General features: G+C 43.8%; 1 protein-coding gene across 6 annotated transcripts in view; it reads right to left on the minus strand.

Moving 5' to 3' along the window:
* The window catches only part of LOC126356100 (glycerol-3-phosphate acyltransferase 1, mitochondrial), a 387,533-nt gene that overhangs the window by 32,735 nt on the left and 334,038 nt on the right, over positions 1-20,760 (minus strand). For all 6 annotated transcript variants that reach the window (XM_050006796.1, XM_050006798.1, XM_050006795.1 and 3 more), the window contains one exon: positions 13,266-13,370. In XM_050006796.1, the coding sequence (XP_049862753.1) occupies positions 13,266-13,370 (105 nt within the window). The remainder of the gene's footprint in view (positions 1-13,265; positions 13,371-20,760) is intronic.

Here is a 20,760-nt window from a genome sequence, read left to right on the forward strand (position 1 = left end):
TGCGTCTTGAGCCCCTGAGAGTTCCACAGTAGGATGGGAGCCATTTCATCGATGTGGTTTTAATTTACCCCTATCTTTGCACTGTGGATTTGAAGCACTTGTACAGCGAGAGGGAGTGGAGGGGCTGCATGGATCCAAAGCACCTAACTCCATGATGTCCTCCTCATCAGTCAAGATGTGAAAGAATGACGTCTGATGGCGCTCGGAACAGCTTTTGACCCAAACGCCGTGAACCTTTTCCTGCACACTGTCCCTTCGAGGATGAGGGAGAAAGGGGGCACTCTGCCCATTGTGTGCCTTCTTGACATTCACTACAGAACTGTTGCTGGTCTTTTCTGTGGCGGCTGCTTGGATTGCTTTATCCTTACTCGTTTTGCCTTGGGATGTAGACATGCAAGTACAATTTCTGGTGGTGATGGCTGTACACTGGACAACATCTGTGTCAGTTTCTGCACCATGGAAGCAAAAGGAGTGGTAAAGATGGGAGGTTTCATCACTTTATATTCCTTTTTGGTTTCAGCATAGGATATCTGCTTGGTGACTTTTAGTTCCTGAATTTTTCGTTCCTCTACAAAAACAGGGCAGTCTCGGCTGCAGACTTGGTGGCCCCCAGAGCAGCTAATACAGACTGCTGGAGATGGACAGTCAGTCCCATCTTCATGGGATGCTTTCCATATTTCCCAGATGTCACTTCACCCCTCAACTCAGTGCAGTGTAACCGAAATGCTGCCATTTGTAGCTACGCACAGGGTTATGTACGTAAGGCCTCACCCAGAGTCGGAAGAAATCTGCCATGATGTGGTCAGACAACGTTGGAGAATTAAAGGTCACAATGAAGGTGGCGGTCTTCTCAATTTCTCCGTTATTCCTATGCATCCTTTGCTCTATATCCACTATCCCCTGTAATGGACAATCCTGTTTACGTACGGCTATGTCGATATCCATAATGCCACAGCATGTGACCACACCCTTGCTAGAGTTAAGGAAGTTATGCAGTTTAACAGTTACATCATATTCACACAATTTTTCAGGCTTCATAAGTAGTTTCACATGAACTGTCCTGTTAGTCTCAACCAGTAGTGAACCATCCCACAGCTGCTTAACAGACTTTGGGCTTCCAGCAAGTTCTTCCAAACCTTTATAGATATACGAGGGGGACACTTTTCTAAATGTCCCCTCCTTCGTCTTAATGACTAAAAATGTATTTTGATTTATGACTCTTTGAGCACTGTTGCCATAATTCAACTCATGCAGGTTACCACGAGAGCTAGCTCCCTTATTCATTTGGAGGATTGGGTGTGAATACTTTCAGGTGGTACACCCTTCCCACTGGGAGGAAAAGATGATGATTTCAAAGGTTCCACCTCAGTTCCACGAGCAGCTAGGGAAACAAGGGTTCACTCAGACAGAGCTCCGCGTGCCTGAGTAAGCCTTATACAACTGAGGTGTGGCAGGTTCCCCACAGGTTGCCTGATAATGACTTTTCCAACTCAACGGCGCTGCATCTCATCAGCACACATCACACCTTGACACTGAGGGCTGCTTTATAGAGGTTTTTATCATACTCACAATCCGGGTGGTCAAGATACCCATTCCCTGTAACACACAATGTTCCACTGCCACTCCATACAGTGGTCATTGAAGCATGCCTAAAGCTTACAGTAACAGGAAACTGGCAGCACTTACCAGCTCAGGAGACCCAGGGTTGAAGGCCCGTACTCAGCAAACGAAAGCTGAGCCCTGAGGGTTGCTTCACTGTAGCCCACTCATGCACTATCATACTACATGATAGTCAATGGTGATACCGGTTCATTAATACACAGTCGCCCATGGCAGCTGACTCTGGTGGTGGTGATTATCTTCAAACTGATATATTAAGATACATTTTTGACACAATGGCACATGTAAAGGTTAGTGCCTGCACAAGCTTTCGAGATGGGATGTTCCACATGTTACACAGTTGCGCTGAAATCTGTTAATAAGTCACATCTTGTCTATTCCGTGTTCAGTTATCATGCTGGACAATTCGGGAGTCAAATAACATCCACACCTTTCCCGCTGTGTCAAACTATTTGATTCATTCTTGCGGCATCAACTCTTTATATCCAACACGGCAGCTATCCAATTTAATTTCTCATTACATTGTAGTTAACAGTGCTACGTGCTGGTCATTTACCACTAATTTACTATTTATCTCTCTTTAAGAATTCATCTATTGTACGGAAGAATTCATTACTGTCTGCCACACATTTAATGTCCATTGGTAAATTGTCAGAGTTTCACAACTGCTCCTTTTTGTAACAAAATTATGAGTACCCAGAGGGTAGTGCAGTTAATTTTGCTTTTGGTAGCACATCTGTGAACATCGCTACATTTCTGAAATTCAAATAGACAGCTGGCAACTATTTTCATCAGTGAATATGTGGTGCCTGTATGTGTGGTGATAAGAAAGACCTACAAGAAGTACGAGTGTCGACTATACACATAGTTCCAGTTACTTTATTTTGAGTAATGAATACTTTCTGCCAAAGTGATAAGGTATTTCAAAATACCCAACATGATAATAATAAATGAGAATATGCAAACTATGTTAACTTGTCGATTTGTGTGCCTCTACAGTTTCCAACTATTCCTTTTCTAAAACCAACTAACCTAAATGATTTTCAGTTCAGGTTTTTATCACTATTTATTGTCAGTATATTAAATGTTGGTATGGTACTTTTTTTTTATAATAAAACACAGGATGAACTGTGTATGGTTCTCCCCTTCCCCACCTGAAGTTTAAAGTTCATCTCTTGGTGCAAAAATCACTTAGCAACTTCAACAAACACACTACTTACCATTCTTTCTGTTGATGATTCATTATCTGACTTGAAAATAGCATTTCCATCATCTTATATTTCGGTTTTGCGTCCTGATTTATGGAACAATCAACCCATTCAGTGCTATCAAAGTCTATGTAGATGATGTGACTTCCTGAATTATTTGTATAGCCCTACGTAATTTTCTGCATGTTGTCTCTTACAAAGAATCTAAACCAGGCATGTGCTGAATGAGAAAAAAAAAAATTATCTAACTTCCCTTATGACTGTATGAATGACAGGAGTGATGTTGGTTGGTTTGGAGTTAAATGGACAAACTGCAAGGTTATCAGTCCCTTCATCCATTAAGTAGTAAATCAGGAGTGGTTGTCAAAGGAAGGAAGTGAAAGGTAAATCCTGGGAAGTCTAAGTGCAACCATCACAATAAAAAACTGAGATAAAAGCCAAGAAGGAGACAGGACAGACAAGTCATTAAAAGATCAGTCGAGACAAGGCACTAAAACTAAGAAATGAAAAACAATAGAGAAAATAAAAAAGTGGAAAGGGTAAAGACCACGCTGGGCTACAGAGCAAGGGCAGACAAGAGACCTCTTGGGGTGGGGGTGGGGGTGGGGCATGCCCCACCAACCCACCAGGCAGTCAATGAGGGCAAAAATCTCTACATTACAGGGATGAATAGAAACCACTTTGTGGGCAAAAAACAACACAGGATCAGTTGCTTCAGCACTGTCTGCTAGCACCATAGGCACTGTGTCAGAAAGACTTAGATGCTACTTAAAAGCAGCCAAATTAGGGCAGTCTATGAGTAAGTAGGCCACCATCAGGCAGGCTCTGCATTGGCAGCAAGGAGGATCCTCATGTTGGAAAATTTGAGCCTGGGTCAGCCAAGTGTGGCCAATGCGAAGTTGACAGAGGTTGATGGATTCCCTGTAAGAAGCATGCAGGGAAGACTGCCACATGGTCGTGGTCTCCTTAATTGCACTCAGTTTGCTTGGGGAAATGTGGGCAGACTATTCTGAGTTCCATACTTCCAGCAATCTATAGCACATAAATGACCAACGGTCCAGTTCTGGGACCCCCCTTTCCACAATCAACATTCTGGTGGCCAACTTGTTCATTTCCCAAAATTCCAATATGACTGGGATCCATACGAAAACTATTGGCTGTCAAGCTTGATGGACATCAGAAAAAATATCTTGGATAGCTGTAACCAGTGGGTGAGGGAATAGCACTGCTCTATAGCCTGAAGGTTGAGTAAGGAGTCACTACAGATTAGGATACCCTTGCCACTGCAAGAACGAACATGGCTAAGGCAAGTACAATGACCTTTAATTCAGCAGTGAAAACACTCCAGCCGTTTGGCAGAGAGTGGAGTTCGCTGCACTGTGCATGTGTTTATGCAAAGCCTGTTTGTCCGTCAACTGTTGAGCCACCTGTGAATTCCATTTCTGAACCCAGATACTTCTCAAGGACAGCTGAAAACAGGTGGCGAAGAATCATAGAGAGTATTGAATTTTCTGGACAAAAGGAGACTTCGAGGCCAATCTGAGATTGAGGCACTAGCCATGGGGGCAGATCCAATGTCTACCTGACCAGAGGCAACAGTGGAGAAAGTTGCAGTTCCAAAGAGAGACACTGGAGCCATTCAGCAATTGTAAACCCGGTTCTGGTTCGCTGCTGTGGTAGGTGGAGCTCCCTTCCAGGGAAAAGGATATGGTAGTTGGGTTGCTCAGGGGAACTATGAATGCATATAGCATAATTCAACAGCCGTTGTTGGCACCTGACAGGTGATGGAGGGACTCCAGCCTTAACTAGTAAGCTATTCACAGGGCTAGTTTGGAAGGCTCCTGTTACAAGTGGATACCACAATGATGAATGGGGCCCAGTATCCACAATGGTGAGGGTGATGCTGAACCATATTCCAGAATCCCATAGTAAAGACAGGACTCAATCAGGGCTGTGTAGAGCCACAAAAGGGCAGAGCGATCTGCACACCACTTAGTGTTACAGAGGCAGCAAAGTGCATTGAAATGTCACATAAGTTGGTGAAGGTGGGGAAGTCACATGAGCCGGGAATTGAAGGCCGGTCCCAAAAAGTAGAGGATCTCAACTACAAGAAGTAACTGATCGTCTAGGTAAAGTTCTGGGTGTGGGTGGGCACTATGATGGTGACAAGTGCATGACATGAGTCTTGGCAGCTGAAAACCGAAAGCCATGGGTGAGAGCCCATGACTGCGCCTTTCACATGGTACGTAGTGCTCAGGAACACCCATAGTAGAGGAGCAATAATAAAAGCAAAAATTGTTAGCATTTAAGGCGAGTGATACCTAAGACCTCAGAGCCACTGCTAGACAGTTGATGGCAACCAGAAAGAGGGGGAGACTCAGTACAGAGCCCTGCAGGACCCCATTCTCTTGGATATGGGGGTACGGAGTGAAGGACCCACTTGAACCTGAAACATATGCTGTGACAGGAAATTCTTGACAAAAACTGGAAGTGGGCCAGAAGACCCCACCTATGTAATGTAGTAAGGACATGTTGTGTCATAAGCCTTCTGTGGATTGAAAAAGACAGCGATGAGGTGCTTACGAGGTGCAAAGACCAATCGGATGGTGGACTCCATATGAACCAAATTATTAGCCTTTGCGAAAACTGCCCTGAGATGTAGCCAAAACGTCCCAAGACTCAAGGAGCCAACACAGCCGCTTGCTCACCACGCATTCGAGCAACTTATAGGGACATCAGTAAGGCTGATTGGGTGATAAGTATCCACCTCTAGGAGTTTATTATCCAGTTTCAGTAGCAGAACTATCGCATTTTCTTGTCACTGTGAATTTCCCATTTGAAACTCATCCCCATTCCAGATCAGATTAAAGAGGGCAAGAATGTGACGCTGACAATCCACTCAGAGATGTTCCGGCATTTGATTGGGGCCACAGCAGAGCAACGGGCTAGGTCGTTGGAGAGTTCCCATTCATTGAATGAAGCATTATATGGCTCCAGGTAGCGGGTAGTAAAAGATAAGTACTTTCACTCCATCCACTGTTCTATAAGCCGAAAGGCCAGTGGTAGTTCTCAGATGCAGATGCACAAACGTAATACTCAGGAAAATGTTCGACAAAAGCATCTGGATCTATAAACGACACTATTGAAGGAAATACTGAGTATACCTGCAGGGGATTGGAAGCCCTAGAAGTGTCTGATCTTTGCCCATACCTGTGATGGAGAGGTGTGTGATCCAAATGTGGAAACATGCTGTTTCAAGATTCTTGCATTTGTCATTTTATGAGGTAATGAATATGCACACAGAGTCATTTAAAGATAACGAGGTGATCCAGTGAAGGGTTCTCCTTATGGCATTAAAGTGCCCACCAATGATTTCTAATGGCCACAGTGATCTTTGGAACCATCTTCCAAATGGTGGGATTCCACCATGAGGGGATGGCTGCCATTGTATGCTGTACAGCCGCATTGATACTGCCTTGTGATGGGGAGCTAAGGATGACAGCAGAGGTGAGCCGATCTCAATCAGAATTTTGTGGAGAACCCATCTAGGTGTGCATCTGGGGGAGCAATGCTGAAGGAGGGACAGGAAGTTCGGGAAGTGGTCACTACCAAACAAGCCATCGTGGAAACTCCAGTGGACAGATGGTAGAAGATCTGGGCTGCAGAAGGAGAGATCAATGACCATTTAAGTTTTGTGGGCCACACTGAAGTGTGTGGTAGAGCCATAGTTCATGAGGCAAAGATCGAGGTGTGCCAGTAAAGATTCGATGTCTTTACCATGGCCAGTGATCATTGAACCAGGATGAGCGTTAAAGTCACCCAGACTAGGAAAGGTGGGGGTGGGGTGGGGTGGGGGTGGGGTGAGGGGGAGACCTGAGAGAGTAATGCAGATAGTACATCCTGGGATGTGACATCATTGGGAGACAGATAAACATTACTGATGGTAAAATCCTGATGTGCCCTTACCTGAACTGTCACAGCCTCCAAAGATGTATCAAGAGGCATATATAAGCGACCAGTACATGCAGCTGGCACTATAGAATGCAGGTTAAGTGCTTAAAAGCAGTCATACCTCCTCCAGGTGGTGGAAAAATTTGACAATTCCACTGGACGATCAGACAGTCTGAATACTGCGTGTGTATGAAGTGTATGAAGGGGTCATATTATGATGCAGGGTCTTGTACTGCCACTGTCTGAAAGTTATGGGATCCACTGACATAGGTTCTGCAGCAGTTTGTCTGGGGAGATCTGGTGCCTCAGGGGCCACCTGCATCTCCACCTTGTGCAAACACAGAAGTACATGCAGAGACGAGACCAGTGGCATCGGGTCACCAGACTTCCTGTCTTAGAAGACTTCTTACTGTCCTTTTTCTCCTCAGAAGATGAGAACTAAGAAGGTTTCTCTGAATTGGTTTCAAAAACATAGGAAGAAAGAGAAGTTCAACAGCCAGCAGAGCGTGTTTCCTCCAACCATCTGCTGGCATCTAGCTATGGACCAGCAGGGACCATGGCAGAAAAGAGTCCCAAGGGACTTCTTCCTAGCTAGAGAAGCTGGAGGAGGAGGAGGAGGTGGTGCCTCTGACTGGGGGGTGGGGCCAGTGTCCCCAGCAGGTGGGGAGCCAATGCTACCAAAGTAGGTGTGGTGGAAGTACCAGAATGGGCCAAAGTACCAGGGCCCCGGTTGCAACTCTGTTTTCCCTTGGTCCCATATGGACATGATGGATGAAGTGCACACCCAGTTGCTCTAAGTTGTCCCACAGCTCATTATAAGATGCAGAAGATGACAGTGAAAGATGACACCATGGACCACAATGAGACTCTTGTGGGAAGCGACAGTTGTGGGAATGAACCTGACTTTTCGCAACAGAGCACTATTTGTGACTTGGCAAGAGATGACATTTTAATGAGGAAGGAACTGCTCTTCATCTTCATCAGCTGAAATTTCCCTGTATTTGTCTTCAATGTTTTCCACAAAAAAGAAATGCTTTGTGGCCAAAAAGGTGCTCTCTTCAGTTCTGGTATAGACCAGGTATGGGGGGGGGGGGGGGGGGGGTAGGATATTGCTCCTTGTTGACTAGTCCTGTGTTCCTCCCATGGTGCGGCAAGGAAAGGGAATGCATTGGGATCATACTTTGTTGCATCGTACGAGGGCTTTCCATCTGAATGGAGTGCTGAGGTTGAGTGACCACCAGAGAGAGAAAGTTTAAGTCGCTTCACATGCAAACTATCCATCATGGTGCCACCCACATCAAATGAGTGCTCTCTTCATGGGCACCACCCAGCCACAGCAATGGCTATTTGGCCAGTACTCCATTGCTGGAAGACCCTACACCCCGGTCATAATAGGCATGTATTCCATGGCATACACGAGGAGTGTGCAGCGCAGACATCAACAATGCAATCCCTGCATGGTCAGGGTGTTAAACATAGTGCAGGTATTTGATGACTCCCTCACAACAGGATGGCTACCATGCCGGATTTTGGCCTTACTACAACACCAGGAAGGAAGGTGCCATTGTGGATGGGTACAGAGGTGGATTGTAAACCACAGTGGGCAATCTTCCCTGCACAACATGCACTTCCATAAAATTTGGAAAAGATGGCTGGTAAAATCCAATAATGGGGACCTTAATGGAGGGTGAAGATAGTGTTGGGAGTGAAAACAAAAATCAAGACCAAAATTGTGAACCAAGTTTGAACAGGATCTGCACCAAAAGAAGCATCTGATGGAAAATCACAGGAGGCAAGAGATAGTCAAAATTTAAGTTTGCAGCACAGGAGGAGGAAGCAATGCTGCAAATGCTGGGGGCCCTTGGTAGCCAAGCACATGGTCACAAAAAAGTGATGACCCCCCCCCCCCTCCCCCGGGATGTGGAAGAACTGATGCAAGCAATTGATCACTAAGTGTGTGTGTGTGGGGGGGGGGACAGAGAGAGGCCGAAGTGGAAAAATGACACATAGCTTGATACCTGTGTCATTACATGTGTCTTACTGCATGACAAACATACTCTTCAAATCACTCTGAAGCACATGGCATAGGGTACCTAGCGTGGTACCTCGTCTTTGGGTTTCTTCACAGTTCAATTGCACATTAAGTGAATGAATGCTCAAATGCTTGTGTGCATGCTGTAATTCAACTACTCTCATCTTCATTGTGCTTACAGGAACCACACAAATGGGGCTGAATAATACCTGTATAGTTGCCACTTAATACAGGTTCTTGATACTTTCTTAACAAGGTTTTGTAAAATAATTGGCATGTATTCACTACACATTAACAACTGCAGGCAAGTGATGCCTATTTGAATCAAATTCAGAAAATTGCAGAAGACTACAAATGGTGTTATTAAATGATCAAAAACCATTATTACAGACTCAACAAATGTAAAAGTAGATACGCCAGTAAAGTGACCCTTCGGTGTTCAAATGAATATTAGTCAAACATCTTAACGTTGTATATGTAGGTGGCAAACCCTGAAAACATTATCTTTCAGAAAAGTTTGGAAAATGATTTCAAGAGAGAGACTGGCAAAGTGTTACTGACATCTCTGTGCTCTTTCTTCTTACTGAGACTCTGAGGTCCTGCTTCTTACAGTGAAATCAACAATGTGATGTTGTAATCTGGTATACTGTGTTGTATAAATTCATAGTCTAAATCAAACAATGAAAAGTCCAGGCAGGAATGTCAACGATGTAGGAAAAGACAGATTGCTACTTACTTTAAAGAGAATGGGGATGAGATGAGATGACATAGGGGGTGGAAACTGTTGGGTGGAAGATGTGGGGACAGTATGTAACCCCCCGAGGCGAGTCTAAAGTGAAAAATAAGAAACATGTTTCAATCCTTGACTGGACGAAGAAAAGATGTCAGCTCGGTTGCTCAGCATCTTTGCTGAAATAATTTATAACGGAAGATTCAAGAAGTTCTTTTAATTATCTTAGAATGTCAACGGAACTGTTCACATTTTTTCTAAATAGAGTTAATTATGCAACAAGGAATAAAGGTACTGTAATGCATGAAGTACTGTCACCAGAACTGAAATTACATATCATATTGCGAGCATTACAATCGAGAACACTCGGCATGCTATAAGATACAGTTTTAGTTGGTGATGACGCTATTTTATTAGCGCCAAGAATTATTAATGTTAACAGTAATAATTATGAATATTAGCAACAATAATTGTTCGAAGCAGGCCACATAAAGGAGAGAATGGTTTGCAAACTACTCTCTTGAAGATAGATCTTTACAGTGGCAGTATTTCAAAATTCTAATATGTAAATGGGCACCAGTGTTTCAACATTTAAATAGACGAATACTTAATAAAGAATGCGCCTTCTTGAATTTGCTTAGCTTCCCTCCGGTCAACAATATTCCTTAATGAAGAGTTGGCCAACTCAAAAGAAGGGATTTTAGTCTTGTAGACGAGAGCATTGCAACCGCTAGAATTAATTACACTTGCTTGTATTTTTCTTAATTCGGTTGTAGCCCCTGTATGTACTCCTAACTCAATAAATTTGCCCATCAGCTCAGATATTGTCACCATCTATGTTATGATCGCACATGATGGTCTCAGCAGCAGCAATATGTTGCTTGTTTTTGTAATCAGCATCACTGAAATCCAACAAAAACCTATGCAAAGCATATATATCCAAAAGCGAACATTATTCTCAGTTCCCCACTTCATATTTCAGTATGTCTACACTCTACGAACACGCATAACCTCAAAACTCATGCAACTAATGTCACCAAAGTTGGAACATCCTGAAAGTGTTTAGTTTCACCAGCGAGTTGCGCGAATGCGTGGCGAACATGCACAGTGGCCAGTAGCGCAGTTGCCTGTAACCTAGTGTTGTCCTGTAAACCAGGCTTAAGTCTGAAGCCGGGAAATTATGAGAGTGGAAAACTTCCATCTGTGCAGTTCAGAAAAGCTCGTGGTGGAGAAAAGGATCCAGATGGTTCGGACTTTGAAGCAGCCACTGAAATCAAATGTTATATTCAGCTGCATGTTGTGCCACAGGGTGGTCTACTTTGCTCTTGGCCACAGTCTGGCGGTCGCTGTTCACCTTGCTAGACAGCTGGTTGGTGGTCATGGCCAATATAAAAAGCTGATTGCAGTAGAGCTGGTAAATGACATGGCTGCTTTCACAGGTGGCCCGGCCCCTGATGTGGTAGGATAAACCTGTGAGAGGAGTGAATAGGAAGTGGTAGGTGGGCGGATTAAGCAGGGATATGATCCTTCTGGCAAGGGGTTGGGATTGGGAATAGCATTGGGATGGACAAGGACGTTGCGGAGGTTTGGTGGGTGAAGGAACACCACTTTAGGAGGGATGGGAAGTATCTCGGGTTGGATGTCCTTCATTTCAAGGCATAACGACAGGTAATCAAAGCCCTGGCAAAAGATGTGGCTCAGTTGCTCCAGTCTAGGTTGCTTCTGGGTGATGAAGGAGACACTCCTTTGTGGCCGGTTCTTGGGGATGGTGGGAGGATCAGGGGTGTGAGAAGAAATGACATGGGAGATTAGTTTGCAGACTAGGTCTGGGGGATAGAGCATTTGTGAGACTCTCGCACACTGAGCAAGGGAGTTTTTGTCACTGCAGATACACCATCCCTGGATGGCCAGGATGTATGGGAGGGATTTTTTGGTATGAAGGGGATGACAGCTGTCACAATGTACGTACTGTTGATGGTTGGTAGGTTTAATGTGGACAGAGGTGTAGATGGAGCTATCAGAGAAGTCAATATCTAGGAAGGCTATATGCTGGGTTGAGGAGGGTCACATGAAACAGAATGGAGAGAAGGTGTTGAGTCTGTGAAGGAACGAAGATAGGGTGTCTTGGTCTGAGTCCAGATCATGAATATATCATCAATGAAACTGAACCAGACTAAAGGTTTGGTGTTTTGGGAGGCCTCCTCTAGAAGGCCCATAAAAAGGTTGGCATAGGAGGGTGCCACGCACGTGCCCATGGCAGTGCTGCAGATTTGTTTATATACCTCCCCTTCAAAATGAGGAGTACTTGTGGGTTAGGATAAAGTTACTTAGGTCTATGAGAAATGAGGTACTGGGTTTGGAGTCTGAAGTACGTTGGGAAAACTAGTGTTCAGTAGCAGTAACACCATGTGCCTGAGGGATGTTGGTGTATAGATGGTGTCAACAGTGACGAGAGTCGGTGAAAGAAGTGGCTGAATTGTATGGAAGCGTTGTGTCAATGCGGAATGAAATTCTTTCAATGGGGCACAATAACCGGCCACAATGGGAGGTCCAGGATTGTGGGGTTTGTGGATTTTCGGGAGAATGTAGAACCTGGGTGTACAGGGTTTCATAGGGGTAAGGATGGAAATGGGTTCAGGGGAGATGTTCTGGAAGGATAATGAGGATTTAAGCAGGGGTCGGAGTTTGTGTTGGATGGGAGTTTGTCTTACAACACACTCCCCACTCTCGTAATTATTCTGGCCTCAACCTATGGTAGCATACTGTCACCACACCCTCCGTCCAACAGCGGAGAGAGAGTATTAGGTGGTTTTGTGGGGAACACCCCCTCTGTCATGTCATCTCATCCCCATTCTCATCTCCTACCCTGTTTATTTGTAGTAGCCCTCTGTCAAAACATCCACAAGTCTTTCCTCACTCCTCTCCTTTTTTCCCCACCTCCCTGCCCCACAACCTCTTGACACTGTGCTGTTGGCAGTCTAGTCACCACACACTCCGGCAGACAGTGTTCGTCTCTCTCTCCGCCCAGACACTATTATCCCTTCCCCTTTCCCACCCCCTTCAGATTGCTGCTTGCATTTCCAAATGATTGTTTCATTCCAGATGGAGATGCTGGAGCTGGCGGTTCTGTGTGCATGAGGTGTGCTTGCTTGTGTTTGTGAATGTGTCTCTCTTTTACTGATGATGGCTGTGGCCGAAAGCTTTATATAAGTGTCATTTAATTATGCCTGTCTGCAACTTAACAGTTCTTCTTTACGGTAAGTAGCAACATGTCTTCTTTATGGCAAGTAGCAATCTGTCTTTTCCTACATTGTTTACATAGCATAAAAGTGACTAAGAATATTATATATTGCATAGGGCCATAATGTTTTAGTGCCTTATTAGATACACCATACAAACTTTTACTTTTATGGGCCTTTATGTATTTTCTCATTTCGCAAGGGGATGTGAGAGGAATTTTAATTTGACTAAATCCCCCACCCTCCTCCATGTCACTTCTTTAGTATACTGTTCTTGTCATATTTCATCTAGTTAAAGTTGGTGTATTAAACACATTTAATCCTACATGATTACCAAGTAAACACTTTTAAAAAACTTTCACAATTATATAATTGTGTGTACATTTATACTACCACTTTCATTCACAGAAAACATTTTGTACTGCAAATGTGATAGATTAAACCATACAGCTTTATGGACTATATCCTGAAAAGTTGAAACATACCACATAATGTGTAGGCTTTGTGTGTGATTCTTCATCTGAACTATCATCTGGCAAAATGTATCTTGCTAGTCTTCTACTCCTCTCCTGTTCTTCTGTGTAACATACCTGTTTCAAAATAGATACAAAAATTAAATCATGTGTTGGAGAAACAAATACAAGGCATTATTTGATTAAACCAGTAAATAACACAAATCTCTTAGACATAATGTGCCACCTTAAAAACACTGTTCTTTCTTTACTCACAAACAGATGTTCACGTTAATGGAAAATACAGGTTGGAATATAATTTATACATGTAAACATTCACTAAATGCAGCACCCACTGAGTAGTGGATAAGGCACATATGAAAGAACGGGGAGAGAGGATGAATGAGAGGCAGGAGGGTGGATTTACTTATTCATTTAGTTATTTGGCAGCCTGGACATGTACATTAGTATTTTCTGCAGAAATGAGTAGCATTTCAACCATGTCGTCCTGGGTTCAAGGTGAACATCAATATCTCGGTGCAACAACACCTACTAGTAAAATGTGCCTGCGACTCTTGTTGTCGCTGTAAAACAAAAGTAACAGATCAGTGTGACTTGACCAGATGTGCAGGATGCCTTGCAAATGTATGCGCGAATCGTACTGTCCAATCGGTGAGCTTGAAATAGGGCGCATTATTGGGAGGAGAGAATGTGATGCATCAATCCACGAAATTGCTGCTCGTGGGGGTTGAAGTGTTTCGGCAGTGCAATGGATGTGTGCTGAATGGTTCACTGAAGGCTGTAGAACACGACGAGATGGGTCAGGTCACATGATCGAGACCATCCCCGAAAGATCGACACCTCATCGGAATGGCACTGCTGGATACATCTGCACCCTCCTTGGCTGTGGCACGACAGTGGAACACACTATACACTATCAGGGGTGACAGTCCACTGCTTTTTGAAGTGCCAGCTCAGGGTCTTACTGTGTGGGGTGCTATTGGGTACAACCACATATCACAGCTGGTGCTTGTCCAGAGCACTGTGACCAGTGTAGCCTACATGAATGACATCCTGCGACCTGTAGCCACACCCTTTCTGCACAAAACCCCAGATGTTATTTTTCAGCAAGCCAAAGCACGATCACATGATGCTGCATGAACATGTACTTTCTTGGTGAAGCTCTGTGACGCAATGACAGCGACCATAGATGAGCTTTGGAACGAGTTGAATGTAGCATGGATGGCTGTACCACAGGATGCTATTCACACTTTATATGTCGATGTCATCATGAATGGAACAAGTTACCAGGGCCCAAACAGTAACAGTAACAAAACAGTCTGTTTACACAACTCCTTCCATTTTTGTTGTCAATAAAAACTCATACAAAGCTGTAGTCAGACTGAAGTCTTTGTGACTTAGAAAGTCTCAATTGCAGTAGTTGTACCATTATTCTCATCTGTTGAAATCTGTTAGTTTGTATTTATTTCCTGGACCAATGTCCCAAGGCTTCACATCTTCTAAGGTGAGAGGAAATGGTATGCTAAGAGTTTCTAGCCAGACTAGAGGTATGACCTGAGTGAACCTATAATGCACAGTAGGGTGGAATCCTACTTATGTGAAGAGCACATGCACATAAGCAGGTAACTGTGAATGGTAAGCGTGCAGAGGCAGCCGAGCTATCCGCTATCTGCTCTCCCCTCCATGCACTTCCCCCACCATCTCAACACTTGCTTCCTCTGTAATATGTTAAATTTGCTTTTTATTAAAGCTTGCATTATTAAAAGAAATCAGGGTTTCAAAGAGTTTTACTTAATACTCATTTTATTTAAGTATCACAAGTCTAATTCACAATGAGGTTAACACCCAGTACAAAACTTATGTGTGCAGGCAAACACAAACAGTTCTGTGAACTTTTATCGCTCATGTTTGCTCTTAACCGCGATTTATTAATTTTCATAACAGAAAAATATTTCTCACAAAAGTACATCGATCAAGATAGTAAAATTATTTTTGCAGATTCACAAAGAAGACAAGCACACTCTTGCTGTGGAACATTTTGATAAGATTCTATTAAATTTCTTGTCAAAAAGAACTGTCTCTCATTGTAGATCTATTACTTCCAGTTGAAAGTTATGAGGTGTATCATCTATGGAAGTAGCAAAGGACTCGAAAAATAGTTCAAAAGCTTGGGATAGATTTAATGCATACCCAAAATTGCTTGAGAAATTCCTCTTTTATTGTACTAATTAGAGGAATATACTCCTTATAATTTTTTTCATGGACGGCAGACAGAGTAGAGAAATTCTCTGATGGAAGAGGCCTTCGTCACAATGCAAGCTTTCTGGTGAGAGCTTACACCATTTCAGTCATTTCACAAATTGATTGATTTTTACATGCAAACTACACTCCTGGAAATGGAAAAAAGAACACATTGACACCAGTGTGTCAGACCCACCATACTTGCTCCGGACACTGCGAGAGGGCTGTACAAGCAATGATCACACGCACGGCACAGCGGACACACCAGGAACCGCGGTGTTGGCCGTAGAATGGCACTAGCTCCGCAGCATTTGTGCACCGCCGCCGTCAGTGTCAGCCAGTTTGCCGTGGCATACGGAGCTCCATCGCAGTCTTTAACACTGGTAGCACGCCGCGACAGCGTGGACGTGAACCGTATGTGCAGTTGACGGACTTTGAGCGAGGGCGTATAGTGGGCATGCGGGAGGCCGTGTGGACGTACCACCGAATTGCTCAACACGTGGGGCGTGAGGTCTCCACAGTACATCGATGTTGTCGCCAGTGGTCGGCAGAAAGTGCACGTGCCCGTCAACCTGGGACCGGATCGCAGCGACATACGGATGCACGCCAAGACCGTAGGATCCCACGCAGTGCCGTAGGGGACCGCACCGCCACTTCCCAGCAAATTAGGGACACTGTTGCTCCTGGGGTATTGGCGAGGACCATTCGCAACCGTCTCCATGAAGCTGGGCTACGGTCCCGCACATCGTTGGGCCGTCTTCCGCTCACGCCTCCAGTGGTGTCGCGACAGGTGTGAATGGAGGGACAAATGGAGACGTGTTGTCTTCAGCAATGAGAGTTGCTTCTGCCTTGGTGCCAATGATGGTCGTATGCGTGTTTGGCGCCGTGCAGGTGAGCGCCACAATCAGGACTGCATACGACCGAGGAACACAGGGCCAACACCCGGCATCATGGTGTGGGGAGCGATCTCCAACATTGGCCATACACCTCTGGTGATCGTCGAGGGGACACTGAATAGTGCACGGTACATCCAAACCGTCATCGAACCCATCGTTCTACCATTCCTAGACCGGCAAGGGAACTTGCTGTTCCAACAGGACAATGCACGTCCGCATGTATCTCGTGCCACCCAACGTGCTCTAGAAGGTGTAAGTCAACTACCCTGGCCAGCAAGATCTCCGGATCTGTCCCCCATTGAGCATGTTTGGGACTGGATGAAGCATCGTCTCACGCGGTCTGCACGTCCAGCACGAACGCTGAGGCGCCAGGTGGAAATAGCATGGCAAGCCGTTCCACAGGACTACATCCAGCATCTCTACGATCGTCTCCATGGGAGAATAGGAGCCTGCATTTCTGCGAAAGGAGGATATACACTGTACTAGTGCCGACATTGTGCATGCTCTGTTGCCTGTGTCTATGTGCCTGTGGTTCTGTCAGTGTGATCATGTGATGTATCTGACCCGAGGAATGTGTCAATAAAGTTTCCCCTTCCTGGGACAATGAATTCACGGTGTTCTTATTTCAATTTCCAGGAGTGTAGATTTTGAAAAGCATTCATATGTCCTGCAATCTACACTAATAATAAAACTATAACTGTTATATCTGTCTGTCTTTCAACAAGCTGATCTCCAAAACTACTAGGCGGATTCTACGGGCTTTTCACAGCTAACTTCACCATAGCTTGGGGCAATGCAGAGGTTTTATTTCATCCCAACTGGATCAAGGAAGAAAAGAAATATTGTGATTTAAAGTTTTACTGATTTTTCTTGTCTCTTTGTCTGAACATATTTATTTCCAACACTACTAGAAGAATTTTCATGGGATTTTTGCTGGTAACTTGAGTATAGCTTTGCACACCGTACAGGCTTTATTTAGTCAAAACTGGACCACAGAAAAAACGATATCCATACATACTAGAAAAGTATATGTAAATATGTTCCACATTTCCTCAAACTAATGAGCTGATTTCAACCGAACTTGGTACTCATATACTTATAGTCTGGAAAGAATCACTGTTTGATTTATGACCACCTCTCTCTCGAAGGGGTGGGAGTGGAGGTGAAAAATGATGTGCAAATACCCATCTTTTATTCAACCAGTGTTTGAGAATGAGAGCATTTAGTGACTTGCAACAAATTTTAAACATGATTTCAAAGCTTTACGAAACTTTTTCTTGCTGACTCTCCCTACAAAAAGATGAAAAGAAAAAAGTTTATTGTGCACTACATTTTCACTGTTCATGCAGTAAAACTGCCACATTAGGTATTAAGTTTTAATTTATTAGTTATTTACTACTAACTATTTTCATGACATTTTGCAGACATTGTTCACATATACCACTGAATGTACCTGCAAAATTTTATCATTGTACAGCACATAGTTCATGAGATGATGATGATGAAGTCCCATACTTCTTTACAGAGCTTAGGGGAACGACCCGGGAGACCCACGCTGCTTTACTAGGCAAGTACCTTGTGGAGGTGGTTTCCCATTGTCTTCCTCCGAACGTAATGGGGATGAATGATGATGATGAAGACGACACAACAACACCCAGTCATCTCGAGGCAGGAAAAATCCCTGCCCCCCCCCCCCCCCCCTTCCCTGGGAATTGAACCCGGGACTCATAATGGCATCATAATACTGAGAAGCATAAAAAACTGTTGCATCATGCATGACATTTTAATTTATCATTGTGTTTATTATTATTAACCCATTCAGCCAATTCTGCTGAAATGCAGTAACAAGATGGATTGACTACTGAGGAAGAACAGAGTCTACTTCAGAAAGTGTGTAGTAGAAGATACTTATTGATTTGAAGAATATTACGAGAATTAGGGAAAAATATATTTCTTTGAGATAGCTATTTACGGTCTGACTTTTGAACTTTATCACATTTATCGAAATGCTTTTATTTGTTGATATGTGCTACATGATATGATTCAAAGCAATGAAAGCAATGCTTATACAATCTTGTGTATGTTTAATCCATACTTCCATAGTATTTGTTGCATAAGGCACACATTCCATAATGTACAGCTACTGTGTGCACTACCCAGAATTTGAGAACGAGAGCACTCAGTAACTTATGACACACTTTACACACAATTTCAAACCTTTGTTGAACTTTTTCTCACTTACAACCCCCACAAAATGATGAAACGAAAAAAGATTTATCTCTTACTTTATTTTCACTGATCAAGCAGTAAAACAGTCATATCAGGTGTGACATCATTATGTTTAAATTTATTACTTCTTTCCTATTAACTCTATTCCCCACACATTTAGTAGTTAGTATCCACATAAGCCCCTGAACGTACCTACCAAATGATATCATTGTATGATACAGACTGAGGTGGAGGAGGAGATGGACAGAGAAGAGGAAAAGGGGGAGATGGTCAGGAAGAGCGGTACGAGGAGATGGACACAGAAAGGAAAGAAGAGATGAACAGAAAGAGGGGGAGGAGGAGATGGACAAAGAGTGAAGAGAATGGCAGGTGGAAACAGAGGAGGGTGGGACGAGATGGACAGGGATTGGGGGGTGGAAGAGGTGGACAGAAAGAAGGGCAGAGGAGATGTACAGTGAGACAAGGAAGGATGAGATGGGCTACTAGAACTGAAATAAGAACATACATGGGCAACATCAGGTACTCAGCTAGCATCCACTAAAAATACAACGTTTGGAACCCACGTTGCACCGTTTAATTTGGGGTAAAGCCTTCTGTTGTTCTTTAAACACTGATTTACGGGCAGTCTCAATTCAAAACACCTTTTCAGTATATTGCTGTGGCTAAGCCAATGGACTTCACTGTGTATGGTAAATCACCATATTCATCTACAATTTCAACCAAAAATTTGCGGAACTATTAATGAGTGAAACAATGGGATCTCAAATAGCTGACTGTCCAAGTAACCACTTGCATGGTGTCCCCTAATTTTGCTGTTTTTGCACAGAGTACCTCTTGGTGCAAAAGGTAGTGAATTCTGTACAAGGATTCTTCCGAGTTCTAGAGCTACTTTCATAGCAATCCAACATTGCAGGTCATCCAACTGTTGGCACTGACATCAAACGTTCCCAGTGTACACCGAAAGAAGCAACAGCTCGTTCAGTGACTTTTAGGACATCCATGCCGATGGTAGTGCTCCTCAAAAATATACTCCCAAGCTTTTATGAAAACAAATCTCCCATGCCTTATCTTTCCAGTCTCCCACTACCTCCCACCTCCTCTCATAACTCAGTATCACCCAGGATTGGAGCAACTGAACTACATTTTCCACCAGGGTTTTGATTACCTCTCGTCGTGCCCTGAAATGAGAAATGTCCTGTCCACTATCCTTCCCGCCCGTCCCACGGTGGTATTCTGCTGCCCACAGAACCTACACAATATACACATCCATCATTACACAACCCCTTCTCTCAATCCCTTACCTCATGGCTCATACCCTGTCCCACACATCCTCCCACCACCACCTACCCCAGTTCGATCACTAACATCACCTATCCCATCAAAGGCAGGGCTACCTGTGAAACCAGTCATGTGGTCTATAAGCTAAGCTGCCACCACTGTACTACATTCTCTGGCTGGGTAAAATATTCCGGAGGTAAAATAGTCCCCCATTCGGATCTCCGGGCGGGGAATATTCAAGAGGATGTCGTTATCAGGAGAAAGAAAACTGGCGTTCTACGGATCGGAGCGTGGAATGTCAGATCCCTTAATCGGGCAGGTAGGTTAGAAAATTTAAAAAGGGAAATGGATAGGTTAAAGTTAGATATAGTGGGAATTAGTGAAGTTTGGTGGCAGGAGGAACAAGACTTCTGGTCAGGTGACTACAGGGTTATAAACACAAAATCAGATAGGGGTAATGCAGGAGTAGGTTTAATAATGAATAGGAAAATAGGAATGCGGATAAGCTACTACAAACAGCATAGTGAACGCATTATTGTGGCCAAGATAGATACGAAGCCCACGCCTACTACAGTAGTACAAGTTTATATGCCAACCAGCTCTGCAGATGACGATGAAATTGAAGAAATGTATGATCAAATAAAAGAAATTATTCAGATAGTGAAGGGTGACGAAAATTTAATAGTCATGGGTGACTGGAATTCGGTAGTAGGAAAAGGGAGAGAAGGAAACGTAGTAGGTGAATATGAACTGGGGCAAAGAAATGAAAGAGGAAGCCGCCTGGTAGAATTTTGCACAGAGCACAACTTAATAATAGCTAACACTTGGTTCAAGAATCATAAAAGAAGGCTGTATACATGGAA

Source organism: Schistocerca gregaria, chromosome 3, assembly GCF_023897955.1.
Source record: "Schistocerca gregaria isolate iqSchGreg1 chromosome 3, iqSchGreg1.2, whole genome shotgun sequence".
NCBI classification, from domain to species: domain Eukaryota; kingdom Metazoa; phylum Arthropoda; class Insecta; order Orthoptera; family Acrididae; genus Schistocerca; species Schistocerca gregaria.